General features: G+C 43.8%; 1 protein-coding gene across 2 annotated transcripts in view; it reads left to right on the top strand.

Moving 5' to 3' along the window:
* Positions 1 to 16,877, top strand: part of LOC8051597 (ribosomal protein S6 kinase-related protein) — a 30,503-nt gene extending 13,626 nt beyond the window's left edge. For both annotated transcript variants that reach the window (XM_029975467.3, XM_029975468.4), the window contains exons 4-15: positions 1,885 to 1,953; positions 2,479 to 2,551; positions 3,657 to 3,764; positions 4,355 to 4,395; positions 5,209 to 5,236; positions 6,030 to 6,119; positions 7,408 to 7,496; positions 10,228 to 10,338; positions 12,620 to 12,721; positions 14,806 to 14,858; positions 15,260 to 15,305; positions 16,090 to 16,877. In XM_029975467.3, coding sequence (XP_029831327.2) covers positions 1,885 to 1,953; positions 2,479 to 2,551; positions 3,657 to 3,764; positions 4,355 to 4,395; positions 5,209 to 5,236; positions 6,030 to 6,119; positions 7,408 to 7,496; positions 10,228 to 10,338; positions 12,620 to 12,721; positions 14,806 to 14,858; positions 15,260 to 15,305; positions 16,090 to 16,122 — 843 coding nt within the window. In that variant the 3' untranslated portion in view covers positions 16,123 to 16,877. The remainder of the gene's footprint in view (positions 1 to 1,884; positions 1,954 to 2,478; positions 2,552 to 3,656; positions 3,765 to 4,354; positions 4,396 to 5,208; positions 5,237 to 6,029; positions 6,120 to 7,407; positions 7,497 to 10,227; positions 10,339 to 12,619; positions 12,722 to 14,805; positions 14,859 to 15,259; positions 15,306 to 16,089) is intronic.
* Positions 16,878 to 17,382: the final 505 nt, after the last annotated feature.

The raw sequence follows: 17,382 nt of genomic DNA, 5'->3' as shown, positions 1-17,382 counted from the left end.
ATAATTGTAACCCAGAGAGTTCACAAGCGTAAACTAGCTTGCAAACTATATGTTTAGGACTTTTTTGATGACATAGACCAATGGTTCTCAACCATCGATGTTTCGCATACCCCTTGTGGATCGGCGGAGATGATGGAGGACCCCGTTCGTGGTGAGTGGAGGAGGAACGTATAAGCTAAATGCAATAATGACATAGTAGATGGATTTAACTAAGGGCTAGTGTGAATTAGACTTCTCTTATTGACATGCACACGATAAAACAAGCCCGAAAATGGAAAAAGTTCCTTCTCGATCTGAAAAAATGCAACTTTTATTGCCAGGCTTGACTGATGAGGCAGGGCTTCGCGGACCCCTAGAATACCTTCGCGGACCCCCATTTGAGAACCACTGATATAGACCATTTTTTTTTTTTGTTGGATTTTATGTTAAGGGAAATTTCTTCGTGAGTTCTTTTTGTTGTAATTTTCTGAGAAGTGTGAACTTTTTTCTAGTGTGATTGCTTTGTGCGATTTATTTATGACTTTCCCGCGATGAGTTCAACATTTTTCATTTTCTATCATCTGTGAAAATGTATGATTTGTATCTCTTTAACTTTTATATTGTGTGCTACCACATAAAAACTGCAAGGTGTTTCTGAAGCAGAAAGAAATTGAAGAATTATTATTATTTTAATTTTAATTAAAGCGTATAGAAAATTTGGAATATTCACACAGGACAGAAGACTAATGATAATGGTAGATCTAATGACAACAGTATGCAATAGTTATGACACAAGACACAATGCATGACATACATGAGAATGCAAAGATATTTTATCATGGTTACACGGAGATGATGTGGGAAACGTGTACAAATAGTAATGCTGGCGATGGCATTGTACAATAAATAATATTGTTGCACGCTTACATAGCCGAATCGGCAGTGCCTGGTCTCAACTCGCAGGCGGCTCGGGTTCGATTCCCGGCACAGCATGTTATCTCTTTTTGTAAGTAGAAGATTCAAGAAGGTTGGAAAATCGTCTAGGTTGTTCATGTTAAAATGTATGCTAGTTTGAGAAGGATCAAGGCAGAATGTTCTAGACTCCCAGGAAAGGCTTAAAAGAAGCTGTGCCGAATCGTGTGGAGGAGTCCTTCGCCTGCGCTTTGTCCTGCCGTTACGCCGCCATCGATTCCTGTTGTCTTCCACTCACTCTATTTTGTTTAAGTGCGGGTTCACCCTATCAAACATTTTGTTTGCTTCAGTGTTTCATCACCTCACGAACTGTCATTTTGTGACAGTATGGCGAGAGATCCCTTGTTTCGACGTTGTTTTTCCTTATTATTTCTGATATCTCAGTTTGCGCTTTTGATTTGCGTTTCAGCACTTTTTTTTTCCTTTTTTTATGCAAACTATTTTTCGCATTTGTAACAGCAGGCCGGGCGTCACTGGAAAGACCACGACCATTTGCGGGGATTTGGAGACTCCTGCAATATGTGCAATAGCAAGCTTGAGAACCTCTTGAATAAGGAGAAAATTTTCTGGGCTTTTGCAGAGTCTGTTGGGTAATGCCCCAGTTACGTTTTCTTGACCTCATTCTTTGTTGCAACGTCGTGTGTGTTTCTATTCTACATATTCTGTCTGTCTGTAGTGAACCGGGTCAACTGTGATTTGATAAGCTTGACCTCGTCTGTTTTGCATTTGCCCGTACCCTTTTTCACTCTCGGGTCTTTGTTACTCAAACTAAACTCTCTCGCAGTATTGCATTGCTTCAAACACCTGTTTGTGTGGACCTTCCATTTCTGCATAAAAACCTCGCTACGCTATCTTTCTTGGCGTCTGACAGTCGCCACTTTGGAAGTGGCGTCTGCTCGGTTTCTCACTCCATCTGCTTTCTCTTGCTGCCAGGTGCTCTCCAAGGCCCAGATTGTGAAGGAGCAGGCCATCCAGCAGTGCAAGGACGAAGTCACAATTCAGGTCGCTGTCTGCTTTCCTCACAAACCCTCCTCCTTTGTGTGTTGTGTGCGTCGCATGTCTGCCTTGTTTGTGACCGCACTGTGTGCAAACAAAACCTGTGCTTACTTCTTCACAGTGTGGGCAGAGACGAGTTGATTTCAGCATTTCATGTTTTATTTTCTCTGCATGACTTACAATAAATTAAAAAGTTTCTTTGTTTTGCAATTAAGCAGTTTCATGATAAAAAAAATGTTCCCCTTTTTTTTTCTTTTCAGTCATCACTATTTGGCATTTCTCAGAATTTTATCAGTTGTTTTTTCTATATAGTAAAACCATGGATTTAGTTGGCCTCGCAGTTTGTCAGTATGCAGGTATATGGACATTCCAGATTGTATCTTGAGACAGACCTAACTCTTCTGACTCCTACTTAGAAAATTTTATTTAGGCTACTAGTAGGTTCAAGTTAGAACAAAAAGAGCACCACTGCTTGTTGTCAGCAGCATTGTGAACTCTTTTTTTTTTTTTTTTGCTTGCGTTTTTTTACAGGCGGTGCTGGGTCGGCACCCCTTTGTGGTTCCCTGCATGCACCACTGGCAGACGCGGAAGCAGCTCTTCATAGGTAAGGCATGCATCTTTTTCTTCGCTCACCGGAAAATGCTCACCTTTCGAACTAAAGTGAAAGACAGAAGAATGTTCCTGACGATACTAAAGCTTCGCTCCACCTTGCAAAAGGTGCCTTTGGAGGTAATTTCAAAATGTATGATATCCTAAAAGCTTTGACGAACTGAAGATCATTCCAGTAAAATATATTGTGATAGTGTAATCCATAACAACATTTCTGATTTGAAAAAAGAACTTCCTGGCTCTGCATTGAAAAACTGTTGTGGTAATATATCGCATTTGTGTCTTGCCGAGAAGCACCGTATGCCGTAGGGCTTTATGTCGAACTGGTTTACCTGCCAATCAATCATAGATGCATTTCTCCTCTGTCTTGATCACTATAACAAATTTTGTCAAAGTGAGTTGTGATGTACCTTCATCTCGTACTTTCATCTCGAGCCTTGTACGGACCTCAAACAGTTCTTGTACTGCGTTCCCAGATTATTTGTATAATTTCACTGTTAGTGTTCTTTTTCATGAAGGTTGTTGCACGTCTTCCTCTTTAGTTCCTCTTGAGCTCTATACTATCATCCTGCGAAATAACGGATAAGCTAGCACAAATTTTACTTGAGTCAGCGACTGATTTGGCCGGATAAGCACCCATGTCCAGATTAATCCAGTTTTCAGTGAAAGTGTGATGGGCCCTCCCCCGGTATTTAACTATAATTGTTATAGGAATCTTGACAGTGAGGCTGTATCTAAACAGTATCCACTACCTAAAGATATGGTTCTTTCCCTGTTTAGTTTGTCTCGTAAAGGCACCTAATTTGTTTTTAACCCAACTTGTGCAAACAAAAAATTATTCCTCTTTAACGCTTCACAAACCTGAGGTGAAACACCTCAGGTTTGTCAACTAGTTATCCATGAGAAACATTGTTTTATGGTCTCTTTAATAACTAGTTCAGTGGCTAATACTTTTAAAATTCATTGAAAGGAAAACAAAAGAAACAGCAGTATTTTTTTTTGTCTCAGTTTCATTTGACTGATGTGAGAGACACCTTTTAAAATTTTCTTGGGAGATTATTGAGTGAGAAAACTCGTTGTGCGTGCCAATGTTCCCGCAGTCACGGAGTACGTCCCCCACGGGGAGCTGCGTCTTGCCTGGAAGGCGCTGGGCGGTTTCTCCGAGAAACTTGTGCGGCTGCTCATCGCGGAGCTGGCTCTAGTATTGGGTGAGTGGTCCCACCCCTCCCCAGTTAGGCATCCTTTTTTCTCACGGCAAAGGACAAAGAGAATACCTGCAAGCATGATATGTCAACATTTTGTTTCCTGACATGTTGGAATACTACATGTGCACATCATGTGCAGGCAAATAGGGCACCTCTAAATTTTCCCCGGCCAATTTGCCTCGTAAACTGTAATTGACGAGGGGTTGAAAACCCCTCGGTGTTAAAAGTCTTCTCAAAGGAAGAAGGTTCTTTTTTGTGTTTTTTTTACTCGCAAAATCAATTGCAACAGTCCAAATATAAAACATTGAAACATTGTTTATTTTCCATCACGAGCAAGCAGGGTACCGAGGGAAAAAGCCTCTTCTATGCAGCTTGTCGAGCCTTCGGTACCCCTACAAGGCAAACGACAACAACCTGAGACTAAAAACTAAAAAAAATATCAACAATCGGAAAGCACATCAAAGTACAGACCTTAAATCGCGCGCGACATACAAGTTTGAGTTAGTTGTGCTTTCCTCAGTTTTTCTTATTGATGGCGTACTACGGTGTCAGAGTGATATCTCTTTTTATTGGCCACTTGTTCCGTGTTGTAGACTTCCTGCACTGCGCCGGAGTCATCTACAGGGACCTCAAGGTGAGACCTCGGTTTCTAACATTTTCTTTCCCAGTGTATTCAAGTTGAATAGAACAAGTGCATTTCTGAAACTAGATAGAGTTGGCAATTGTTCTCAGAGTACCGCACTCAGTATCGTTTGCAGAGAAAGAAAGTAGTTTGCCCATTATTTACTTGTGTCCAAATGGGTGCTGTCATCTCTGCATGGCCACCAGTAAACCTTGCGACCTTGCATTTAGTACCTCGGTCGGGCTTAAAGGTTGCACTTGACAATGTATGTTCAGACGATGAGACATGTAGCTTCGAGAATATTTTAATAATAAGTTTGTGGACTCTCTTAGAGGTTGATCAAGAGGTGCACCCAGGTTACTTAGGAGTTTTTTCACAATATTAATTTTTCCTTTTATTTATCATTATTGCCAACCCATGCTCTGGTTGTTATAAGAGCAACAGTTGTAAAATATGAGTGAACACCAACACGTGACACGATTAGTTGTGCATGCAAACGTTTGCGATTAAAGAAATTTAGTTCCTAAGGTAAAAATTGCAAACTGCCCAACATTGAAGATCTTGGGCGACACAGCCTGCAGAGAATGATTTAAACAATGCACATAGTACTCTATACAAATATAAAACATTGTTGCATAGAGATGCAACAAGTCCAAAAAGCTGCCAAGAACGCAGAGTGAACTGATAAACAAGGAAATTCTAACAACCTAGAACTGGAATCAGTGAAACGATTATAGTTTCATTTCATTCTGGTGTCACTGCTTTTCAGTTGCAGTGCCTCTGCCTTTTCTCTCTGGCTGACTCCACAAATTTATTCTGTTTCAGATGGAAAATGTGCTTCTAGATGAGGATGGTGAGTGGGTTTTGTCCAGTTCAGCATTTCAGTGCACATGCTAGGATTCCTTTTAGTTATCCTTATGAACATTAGTGGGGCTATCACTTGTCCTCGTGGGGATTTCACACTTAAGACGCTACACTCTTACCGTGTGTGTGCCGTGCTTGGCATCTAATAGCAGTGTGCAGAGTGTTTTTCACTCTGTCAGATTTATTAGGAAACTAAAGGCCCGTTCACACTCTTGCGACCAAGTACGGCTGAGAGAGACGAGATCTCTTAAAACTTCTTAAATGTTTTTGGAATGAGGGAACACACTGGTATTGTGGCGCCATCTATGCGGTGACCCTGGAACTGCATTTTACAAGAGCGAAGGTTTTGCAGGGTTTCCGAGGTCAAATGTGCGTAATAAACATAGAAAGGCTCGTTTATAACATTGACAAAAGTTTTTCGAGCCAAAAAAGAAAGGATAATGCGCGAGAAATAAAAAAAAATATGCCGGACCGCCGAGTTTACACCACTCCCAATAGATGGCGCCAGTGTGTTCTCTGGTTTAAGAAGTTTTAAGGAACCTAGGTTTAAGAGGTCGCAAGAGTGTGAACGGGCCTTTAGATAGTTACAGAAGACTGCTGATACAACGGTGGGGGGTGGCTTGCACGACATGGTCTACTGCACACTGCCGTACGGGGTTTGTGCAACTATGGTGCAGTTTACTACCGTATCACTTGCTACAAGTGGCCTTCCCTGTGGCTCTGCTGCAGTGCGAGCAGAAGTTGGATTTGTTTGTTGATGAGCAATTGCTCCCACCGACCAGGGCATGTGCAGCTGATTGACTTTGGGTTGGCTCGCTGGCTCAGCTATTGCGGAAGGGCGCACACCGTCTGCGGGACCATGCAGTTTATGGGTGAGCTCACTCGGTTCACTTCATGCTATTGCATCATTATGTGGTAATGACACTAACGAACTATGTGTTACCAGTCGAGAAATTCATTGTTCATATCTGTAACTACAGTAATACCTCGTTAAAAACCGGGGAAAAATTCGAGATAAGCGAAATTTCGAGATAAGCAAAGTACCGAAATTTTTTACCTCTGATCACGCGATGTTCTAAATAAAACTTTTAACAATCGCGGCAACATCAACTTCTTTGATGGGAGCAACTTTCCTCTCAAGCGTCAGTGATTTGCACTGTTTGGGCTGTGTCTTCTTCTTGGTCAATCGAGCCACGCGCCAACAACGTCAGAGAATTCACAACTGATGACTGAATTGAACGCTTGACCCTTGCTCGTATAGCGCCGCAAAACGACCGAAACACACACAAAAAAAGAAAAAAAATATGGCGGACAAGCAACAAAGAGTAGCGACACTCGAATCGAGACACCTCTTGGAAACATGAAACTGACGACGACCGAGGAGGAAGGGAACGGAAGAACCCAGAGGCAAAGAGAAAATGAAAGGCAGAGAGGAATAAAAGGCTCAAGGAAAAGGGGACACCGAACGCCAAGCATATCGGCTTGCGATTAGCTTGTCCAAATAGAAGTCGTAAAAACAAAAAAAAAACAAAAAATTGAAAAAAAAAATAAGACAACAAACGTTCTTGAGTCGCGTCCGTTCCGCATCCTTTCCGCGCCTCCGTAAACCGCACCCGCGGTTATCTTTCTGTTTTGTTTTCTTGCGCTTGCGCGTTTTCTTTCTTTTTTTTCTTTTTTTGCGCATGTGCGTTTTTTTTTTGCACGCTGTGTTTTTAGCCGTGTTCGAGTTAACGAGGTATTACTGTAGTACCTTGTCCCACGGTGCACGAGTCTGCAATGTTCTTTGTGTTCACCATAATGAGTTGCAGTTTGAGCAACTTGTTGTTTAGCTTAGCACAGGAGCAAGAAAAGCTTTGTTATGATTCCACGGAACAGATATGTGCTCCATGAAAAGGATATGTGAATGCGTGACTTCTCTGCAAAGGCTTGACTTGACCCAATTCTGTGCTTGGCCAGTTCACCAAAAGGACAGTTGTTCATACGTACAGCATTATTTGTGGCTTTTAGGAGAGACCGATGGATGAGGCTTGAAAATATGGTTGAATCTCCGACGAGCGGTGTGTTGTGCCTAGCTCTCATTCCAGACCCAGATAGTGCCACTTGGTGTTACGTCTGAAGAAATGAGAAGGAAGTCAATCTATTTCTTTGTCTCCGTCGCAGCCCCCGAGGTGCTTGGAGCTCAGCCGTATTGCCACGCGGCTGACTGGTGGTCCCTGGGCGTCATGATGTACACCCTGCTTGTGGGACGCGTGCGTCTGCTTCCCTTCCTTGTTGCTTCTGCGGTCATTGCGTGTCTGCGTTACAGCTTCCCAGATCTCTAAAGGTTGCTCCTACAGAGTAATCAAGTTACGGCTGCTCCAGCTAATCTGTAATGAAGTTAGAGACTTAATTACAAGATGTACCTAGTTAAAGTTACAATAGTCCGCCAAAAAGGAACCGCCACATACTATGTTTCAGTCACTTTTAATGTGATGTCGAAGTGTACTAAGATCTCTCTTACCAACAGTTTGATTGCTGACAATGAAAAAAGGTTATTAGCACGGTTTTGTTATGATTCAACACTCTGCTCGATGCGGAGCTTGATGCAACGAGGGTGCATAGCTTTGATGTTAAAGGGGCACTGACACATCAAAATCGTAATTTATTTTATTATCCGAAACGATTGAAAATGATGCCGGGACACCCTCAAAATTCGAAACTTGGGAATTCAGTATTTGTGAATTAAAAAAACAATTTCCAAATGCCGAATTTGAAGTTCCCGCGCGATCCGCGCCAGTGCAGCGAGTCAAATTTTGCGGTCTCCTGCGACTCGACTTCCTTTCGGACCTCCGCACCACGCTGTGAAGCAAAGCGCTGTTGCTACCACGACCCGAAGAGAGGAGGAGGTGAGCAGGCGGGATAGAAGGGAGCCGGCGCGGGGAAAAACCGGTTTCTTCCAGGACTCGGCGATAAGGGCGATGAGCCTCTGCTCGAGCGCCACCAAGGTTTCCGAGGGAGAACACAAATCCAGGAAGCGACATCACACCGAAATCTGATTTTGGTATTTCAAAAAGAAAGGTCGTAGTGCGTTCGTCATTGCGTTAAAAAACATGTTTTACGATTGCCGTTACTAAATGTTACAGAAATGTCGCCTACAAAGCTTCTAAATTTCCTGATTTTTGACGTCACCGATCAAAAGAAGCAAGGAGGTGAGCGCGGGAAATATAAACGCCAAAAATAAAAAGGCACGCGCGCGCGGGGGGAAATTTTTTTTCGCGATGCGTTTTTTTTTGCGTGTCTATGACTACAACTTGCGTCGTTTTAGACAATAAAAAAGAATACGACCTTTGGGGTGTCAGTGCCCCTTTAAGACTACATCAATGTGCATTTTTTAGCATATTAATAATACTGTAGAATACCATGCATCTGCCCATCCTGCTTTAAGCTCCCATCCCCAAAATTTCAGACATCTGAAAAAATATGCACAGCACATATGTATATATAAAATTGATGACCTCACATGCACCCATGCCCTATTTTTTTGCGGTTATCTTCAAATTTGGAGTAGGTGCTTGCTCGGTATTTTACGGTAAGTTACAGTTACAAGATTTCACTGTGACGTGGGAGGTGTTCAGTGAAATTGTAGCCGATTGCAATAACCTAAATGCTTTTAACTACCGTATTTACTCGAGTAATAGCCGCACCGTTTATGAGGAAAACCTGAGGGTTCGCTTTTCTGCGGAGCATACGGCTTGCCAATCACCGCGATCGACAGCATGGTAACGTCTTTGCGCAAAGATACCATCTGTGAAGATTGGAATTGTATGGAGAATCATGTACTCAGTGTAGTTTTTCGCTATGTTATTTATGCTCAACGCGATGATTGGCTGTATATGTGATTTACGGGAAAGCAGATGCAAGGGCCTTGTTCATAAATAGTGCGGCTATTACTCGAGTAAATACGGTAAATAGTTGCTCGGCAGCTCTGGGTAGATGTCAATACCTTTCTAACGATGTGCTTTTCCTGCTTGTGAAACTTGCTTTATTGTCGGTACAGTTGAAAGTTGTTTTTACTAAGCCCAGTTTTACGAAATTCTCGATTTAACGAAAAAAATTCTAATTTCCCTACAGATTCCCATAGGGCTCCATGCATTTATGAACTCAAAGTAACTAAAAACATGAGACCGTCAACTCAATCTACCAAAGCATTCAAGTAAAAAAATAATGCTAAAAGAGGTAATTTCAGGCGTATCGTGTTAAGAATATGCGTGAAAGATTTTTGCTGGCAGGCCGACAAAGATTGCGCCACCCTACATTTGTTCTTACGAAAAAAAAAAAGACTCAATACTTTTAGTCAATTATACCAGGTGGCACCAGCTGTTTCATTCATCATGCTGGATGCTAGATATTTTAAAGAGACGACACTGCCGTGGGTTTGTTCTAGCAGTGACTTCTGCGTCGCCGTGGAATGAAACCCCGAAGAAAAAGAAGCGTACAACCTCAAAGAAAATGCAGAAATCAATGAAAAAAAACTATTTCGCATCTCTCGGGGGTGTATGAACTTCAATGCGAGCCCCGGCTAACCCTCGCAAGGGCACGGAATGTGGCGTCAGATAAAAAATCTTAATTTGTTTCCTCAAGGGCTCTAAGGCTTCCTTCACGCACTAGTGGTACAGGCTTTCTTCACAAACTAAATTCACATGCATGTAAATCACATTTTCAGCATGTGAGCACTGCGGGAATGTGGTATCGCAATAGATCTCTGAATGCCATTACATTAAAAACAAGGTTTATTGAATTACATGCCCGAAAAATGTCATTTTTGATTAACTAAGTAATTTGCAGCTTCTCTCACCTTTGTCAGAATGAGTTTTAACTGTACTACTAGTCTTATTTGTGTTTACAAATAGCTGCAATCTTTCATACGAGGTAATTATGGGAGAAAGTTGAAGTGCATGTTTCAGGTACACTGCTACTTCACTATATTGCATCACTCTGCAGTACCCTGTGGAGCCTTGCAGAGACCATGTGCAGATGAAGCAGCTGGTGGCAGAGACAAGCTACGAGCTCCCCAAGGGCTTCTCCGACCCCGCCAGAAAAGTTGTTCGCAAGGTGCGCTTCCCTCTGCTTTTTTTTTTGCTCGGGATGCCTCGTAGAGAAGCAGCCTGCCTGCGGCTTGTCCTGGAAAGTTTCGGCTGGACGCAATCTCTGGCGGATAGCTGTACGTTATGGTAGCTTCGCCGTGCCAGTAAGGTTACCATGGTGACAAGCACACTTCAACTTTGAGCGCTATTCTGGCGGCAACTGACAAACTTTCTTGTGATGTAGTGCCAAATGGAACAGTCTGAGCAGGGGAAGCCTCGAGGCCAAAATCGCCTCTGGACTAGGTACAATGTAGCAATTTTGCCACCCCCTGGCCTACGCTGCATAGGGACTGCCTTTCAGTCACTAGATGGCTCCTTTGGTTTAGGTGTCAAGCATAAGCGCCAACTACGGGGGGGCAGTGGGGCTCGTGCCCCCCCCGGACGGCTTCACGGGGGGGCAGAGCCCCCCCCGGCCCCGGCCCGGGATTTTTTTTAAAGAGCTTGGCTTGGGTCTGCGCCCATCGACAGTGGACTGTTGGCCGTCCTGACTGGCAGCTATTTCACAGGGGCCTGTTTATTCCCACTTCTTATTTCCTTTCAGGCTTTTAAATGGTGGATCTCGGGACAGTGACAGGTCAGACATTCAGTGGAAAATTCCCCTCAGACGGAGTTAGATGCGCGGAATATGTTGTCTGAATGAACAGCTGAAGTGCCCGCTTCAGCTATGACAGGCTAAAAAAAGTCTTGAAAGCGTCGCGACATCTCTGTCGGTTTTTAGACAACAAAAATGCTTCTGAGAATAGGAAGCATCCCCGACACAGTGAGTCAGTGACTGATTCTGCAGACCTGCTCGCCAAGAAAAAAATTTTAATTTCTTGCGCGTCTACAAATGAATGCCCTTTCGGCCAAGAAAATATTGTACACATTTTTGATTGGTCAGTGAAGGGCTTTACTACCAGTCTTGTCACCGAACAGCGACTCGAATACTCGTCCAGAAAACAACTTTTGGCGGAAAAATTTGTAACCCCAGCTTCGCACAAGGTATAGTTTTTTTTTAATTGTAAGCGTTTTGTAACCGTTGCATTGAGAATTGCTCAACGTGTGCCTCGTGTGTCTGTTCATTATAAATGTACCACACGAAAATAAAAATATTAAAATATTTTGGTTACAGCAGATTCATTTTCTCCTGTTCACCATTTTCAAAATTAACACTTTTGGTGCGCCTGCGTATCCACTCGGGGAGTTTGGTACTATATGGGCATCTCAAAATACACTTTACACACAAAATGGCCCGCAAAATTTAGATCCTTGGTGCAACAAGTAGGAATATTCCTGAAATATGTGTTTTACTGGTCACATTTATGCAACAAAATTTTAGACCCGAACTACCCCTGCAGAAAAAAAAAAGATTCGCTTTTTTGTACTGGTAGTTTAGTCTTGCAATATGTTTGCATAAATGTGGCCAGTAAAACACGTATTCAGAGAAATTTCTACTGGATGCGTCAAACCGCTGAAGTTTCCGGGTCATTCTTTTGCGGAGCGTCTTATTTGGGGACACCAGGTAGTTAGCTGTCACAATGTCCGTGTCAGTTTGTTTATGTCCTTGTCCCTTTTTCTCCAGTCTCGGGTTTACCAAAATGCTCGGTAAAGGCTCCGACTGCTGCAGGTGACCCTTATGGGGAGAACCCACGGAACAAATAAAACAAGGACCTTCTCCTCCTCTCCCCCCCCCCCCCCCCGCAGCCTCCCCCCCCCCCTTTTTTTTTGAGCCACATTCCGGGTCTGCCCCCCCCCGGGAAAATGGAAACTCTACGCCGCTGGCGTCAAGTGCTTATTGATTGAATCATTCAATCAGTGACTGTTTTGACAGTCACCTCGCGTCATCATGCGAAAAAGGTGGCGATAAGTATGAAATGCCCGGCCGGCAGAATTGCTGCAGTATCGACGGTCAAGTTACGATTTTGATCCTGAGCAAGCAGCCTCTTCTGCTCGATCCGTTCCATTGAGCACTGCGTCGTGGAGTAATTCTTGAGCTGCTGCCGGGAGAGCGTCCCTACGAGATAAGACATTGTCCGTCTGTTCCAGACAAGTTTGGTGAGCAGTACACATAAATACGTTTGCTATACATAAGTTTTACTATAAAGAGGACCTACTATAGTTTATTCAGTGGTGTTATATTTTGCCCACGGACATGTGGATGTGAATCGTGCCTCTGGGTGGCATTTCTAATGCTTTTGTTTGGGGGAAGACAACTATTCAATAAGTTTTTCCTGTTGAAGTCGGTCCTCCCCTTCCTCGCTCGATCGCAGCTGCTGTGCAAGCTGCCGCAGAAGCGCCTCCAGTCGCTGCACCAGCTCAAGTGGGAGCCTTTCTTCAGGGAGGTGAACTTCGACGACGTGCTCCACAAAAGGGCAAGTGTCTGCTCTTGCGGGTCTTTCTTTGACAAAGTTCGCAACACATGGGGTCGAGTAATGACTGATGGGATGTTGCATGAATTGAACTTTTTGGAGCGCAGCTCTTAGGCGCCCGTTCCCGGCTTGAGCGGCGTCGCCGTCGGCGTAATTGCGCAGTGCATTATGGGACGCGTGACGTCACTGATGACGTCATCAGTGACAATGCCGATGCCGATGACATCACTGATGGCGTCGTCAGTGACGATGACGTCATAGTGATGATGACAATGACGTCATCAGTGACGATGACGTCATCAGTGATAATGATGTCATTAGTGACGTTACCGCTGATGACGATGACGTCATCGTCGCGTGACCTCACTGGGGTCACATGACGCCACGGGGGTAACGTGACCCCGTGAGGTCTTGGACTCCGGTGACGTCACGTGACCCTCGTGAGGCGACGCCGCTCGGAGGGAGGAGTAGCAGACAGGATGAGGAGGTGAGGAGGAGGGAGGAGGGGTATACCCTCCCCTCAGTACCCTTCCCCCCTCCTCCTCAAGAGCTGTGCTCTAATTCGGCGTTACAGGGAGTAGTAAACGGTTTTCCTTTTTTATTTTATTTTTTTTATAATGGGTGTTTCTAGTTGCAACTTGTCTTAAAGTGTAGTATACATTGGCCTAGCTGCAGGCACTGGGCACGTATTAGGGTGTGGCAGTGACTGACTCTTTGGAAAAACCGTGGGATGCAATATACCGTATATATATTGGTGACTCCAACGAAATCTACATGCAGCAACACGGAGAAGCTCTGAGAGAAGGTTGTTTTTCCTCTGTAAAATGCTGTCGCTGCTTGGTTCTCTAGGCAGCGTAGCTTTATGACTCTTTTATTATTAAGATCAACTAAATCATCGCGGCTCATCGGTGTCGCAACAAAATATGGGATGAACGGGGACGTGAAAACATCCTAGTGGTGTGCAATTTCCCTCATCCGCGGCAAGAAAAACGACACCATCCCGCAGAACGTGTTTTCGCGCAAAACTTGTCCACCCACTCCAGACCCACGGACTGGAGTAGGTTTAAAAAATTAAAATTGCAGTAAAAGTCACCTCAAGAAAACAAAAACATAAATGAATGCTTAGAAATTGTCTGTCTCTGTTCTTTTTTTTTAAATATTTGTTAGTCAAAATGAGTATCAGAATCCTATGCATTTAAAACATCAGCCAATTCAAATGTTATGACATTGTTATCATATTTGATTATGATTTCGTGTTGGTGGATGCAAAAACTCGTTCTCACACCTGCCAGATACTAATTTACGCGAAGACCTTATTTTTGTAAATCATGTAATTTCACTAATTAAAAAGTTAATTAACAAATTTTAATTAATTAGCCGACTTATCGCAAGGACTAGCCACCCACGTGATGTCCCCCTGGCCTTATAACTCACCTGCAAAAACAGCATTAGTGCATTTTTTATGAATGTTTTGTAATAAACCTGTTCTAATTAAAAGGAACACCTGGGAATTCATATATATTTATGTAATATATATTATATGTTGCATAAATAGATAAATAAATATATATTATTTTATATTTAGGATGACCTCAAGGGCTATAGCTTGTTATGTTGGTTCCCGGTTCTTATGACTCCCAAGACGCTCAAGTAAAACTATAAAACATCCTGCCACATCAAATTCAGTTATGAATTGTTGCAGGTGGAAAACCTTTAAACCATTTTGCCAAAGGTGTTTGAATAAGGTTGTAAAGCAAGTAATTCTAATTTTATGTTACGGGTATGGCATGGATGGTCCTTTTTAGAATGGCTCTCATTATACTTCTCCCGCTCTAGCTGAAACTTGCCCTAGTACAGTATATTCTGTTGAAGTAAGGTTCTTGCCATGTGGCAGGTACCTTGTTTTTGTATTTTCTTTAGCTACTGCAGTAAAAGATGCACATATATTGAGTGTGTGGTTTGACAAGCCCTGTTGTGAAACTACATTTCTGAACTAAACTTACTCTGAGCTTTGAGAGCATGCACCCGATACAATGGTTTAAGAATCCGGACCATCGTGTTCAGAACATGTCACTATTCTCTTTCAGATCTCCCCAAAGAAAATACTCGAGTCAGAGCAGAACTCAAGGAAAATGGGCCCGTGAGTCATTTTGTTTGGAGGGGGGTGGGGAGAGTGACTATGAAAAGAGCTGCCATGTCAAGGACGGGGCATACATTCTTCTAGGGGCGAAGCTCCTTAGGGTCTAGCCTTGTCCGTCCGGCGTCCATGCTCACATCGATCTTGGTGGTGCTCGTGCTCATGAGCTGACATGCTCACGTGCTCATGTAGAGCAAAAAAATAAAAAATGTTTGCGCAGTCGACAGGATTCAAACCTGTGTGGGAGACCCCAATGGATTTCTAGTCCATCGCCTTAACCTTTCCCCCTTTCACTTAGGGCAATTCAGTCCTGCGGTTAATGTATTTTATACCAAAACGAGTTGTTGTAGTTTGTGCTCTTGAGGCACCGCTGCCGTACTAGCGTCGCTCCCCTTCCCTCCCAGGACTCAAAAAGGACCAGCCGAGTCTCAAGAGGGACCGGTCCAGGCGGTGAGTCGTTCTGCTTGCAGGATTTGTTGCGGCACGGTCCTCGGATGCCTCTTGTCTGGAAACTTTTCGTCAAGCTATGGGCAAGCCTTCACTAGCAACGAACTTTACCACCAGGGGCATGCTTCCAGCGTTACGTGGCAAACCAACGAAGTCGGATGAGAAGCATGTGATGAGACCTAGAAAGATATCCATATTTGCCCTAAAAGCTCGCATACAAATTGAAAAGACTCCGTGGCTTTGTTTATGTCATTGCAACTAATTTCTTTGTGTGAAGCAGTGTCCTTTGTCACCATGCGTGTTCTTTATTACTGGATCTTGAACTTGAGTCGTTTCTATCATTATGAATGAGTTTTTTGGGAAACGGAAGTGTTTTTATTAATGAGACACGACGCTATAGAGGACTTTTTCTGAAAAAAGTAAGATTCTTTTGAAGTTTTTCTACTTCATACTACAGTCAGTGACAGCTATGCCAGGAAACTTTACTAAGGCAGAAAACAATGGGGTTACTAGACCAGAGGCATCTGAATAAGGAGTATTCACTGGCGGCCATAGCTGTGTGTGCAACTGATGAGCGCATGGTGAGTGAGAGCTTCCGCAGATCTTTTGCAACGTGCATTTTGCACCATCAAGATTCCCAGTCTTAGCGGGCTAATAATGTGAGCTTGTTCTGAGCATGCGCTCTGAACATCGCCCTCAATTATTGCGCCTAGTGAATACCCTCTATACCGTGGTTGTAACGAATGGAACTTGGAGTGATTATAACATTGCCTCGTTGACATTGCAGTTTGCCGGATTTTCGTGCATAGTGGAATCCTGAAGGATCCTCTCGGGGAAAAGGAAAGACAGCGAAAGTTTACAACCGGACTTTTCACTTGTCAAGTGCCGAGAAGAAGCGCTGCTTGTAGGGATTTGGCTCCCTGAAAGTTCAATGCTGGAACACGTGTGCCAAAAACCCAAACAAGACTGCACGAAATTTGGGACTCGTTAAAATTGTTCCAAACTATTTTGGAAACATTTGGTGTTTTAAGGAACAAAACGTGAGGGTGCAAGTGAGCTGGTGTAAGTTTATGATTGTAGAATTACCCAGACTTGAGACTTCTTTTCTTGTTCCTGTCGTTTTTCTGCCGTCACTGCAATCTCGGGTAATTCTACTATTATGGGAGTTTTGCTGCTTGCAAATTGCAAATGTAGTTTTGTTAAAAGCATATTTATGATTTTTGTATATATGGTAAATACTCGAGTGAGGTTGGGTTTTAGAAAATTGATCTAAAACTAGATATGTGCATTTTAAATTTTGTGCGGTTTGGTTGATTTTTTTTTCACGCGTGTTTCCGCTTTTAGAGTGATCATGCGAAACACAACATAGGAATGGCAAGGGTTTTCAGGCACCTACTCCTAAGCTTGGGAAGTATGCACAGCCATCATAGCAACACCACCTAGGAGACAAGGCCTTTCCCCCTTGAATGTCATCACCAGCAGATCCACGCAGTGCAACATGGCTCGATTCGACGACGCCGCTAGTGCATCTCGCAGAGTCTCCCAACGAGCGCGACGCTAGCATGCGGCAACGCCATGGAGAATAGAAGGGTAGGAGAGGGCATGACGTCGGCCGCGTAGCCTCCGCAAGCCATGCTCCCTTGACGCCTCGCCTCTTTCTCATTTTCCTCCTTACGCTCCTCACTTACCTTGCCAACGTGACCACATTACGTGACCGTAGCTCGCCTTCGTCTTGCTATGGGGTACTAGAATACACCACAGTCTAGACTTCGATCTGATAAAACCTACCGGACGGAGCGCGCGCAAGCCTGCGAGGAGTCCTTCTACAATGAACCATCCATCTCACACGTGACATGTCACGCGCACCAATCGCCAGAGAGATCTGCGGTCACGCTGGGCACAAAATCGTTTAAACTTTTTATGACTAGGCTTCACCAATATTGCAACGTGCCCCCTCCTAGTACTTCTAACCTCCTTGGGCAACGCCGACACGGACGGGTCGTCTGCTTTGCGGCAACTCGTCGCGCTTGGGTACGTCTGCCACAATCGAAGCGGGTTGTGGATCCGCTAACGACGACGT

The sequence above is a fragment of the Ixodes scapularis genome, unplaced genomic scaffold (genome assembly GCF_016920785.2).
Source record: "Ixodes scapularis isolate PalLabHiFi unplaced genomic scaffold, ASM1692078v2 PGA_scaffold1__304_contigs__length_218370807, whole genome shotgun sequence".
Classification (NCBI taxonomy): domain Eukaryota; kingdom Metazoa; phylum Arthropoda; class Arachnida; order Ixodida; family Ixodidae; genus Ixodes; species Ixodes scapularis.
The sequence above is the reverse complement of the archived record's forward strand: the minus strand, read 5'-3'. Positions and strand labels throughout refer to the sequence as shown.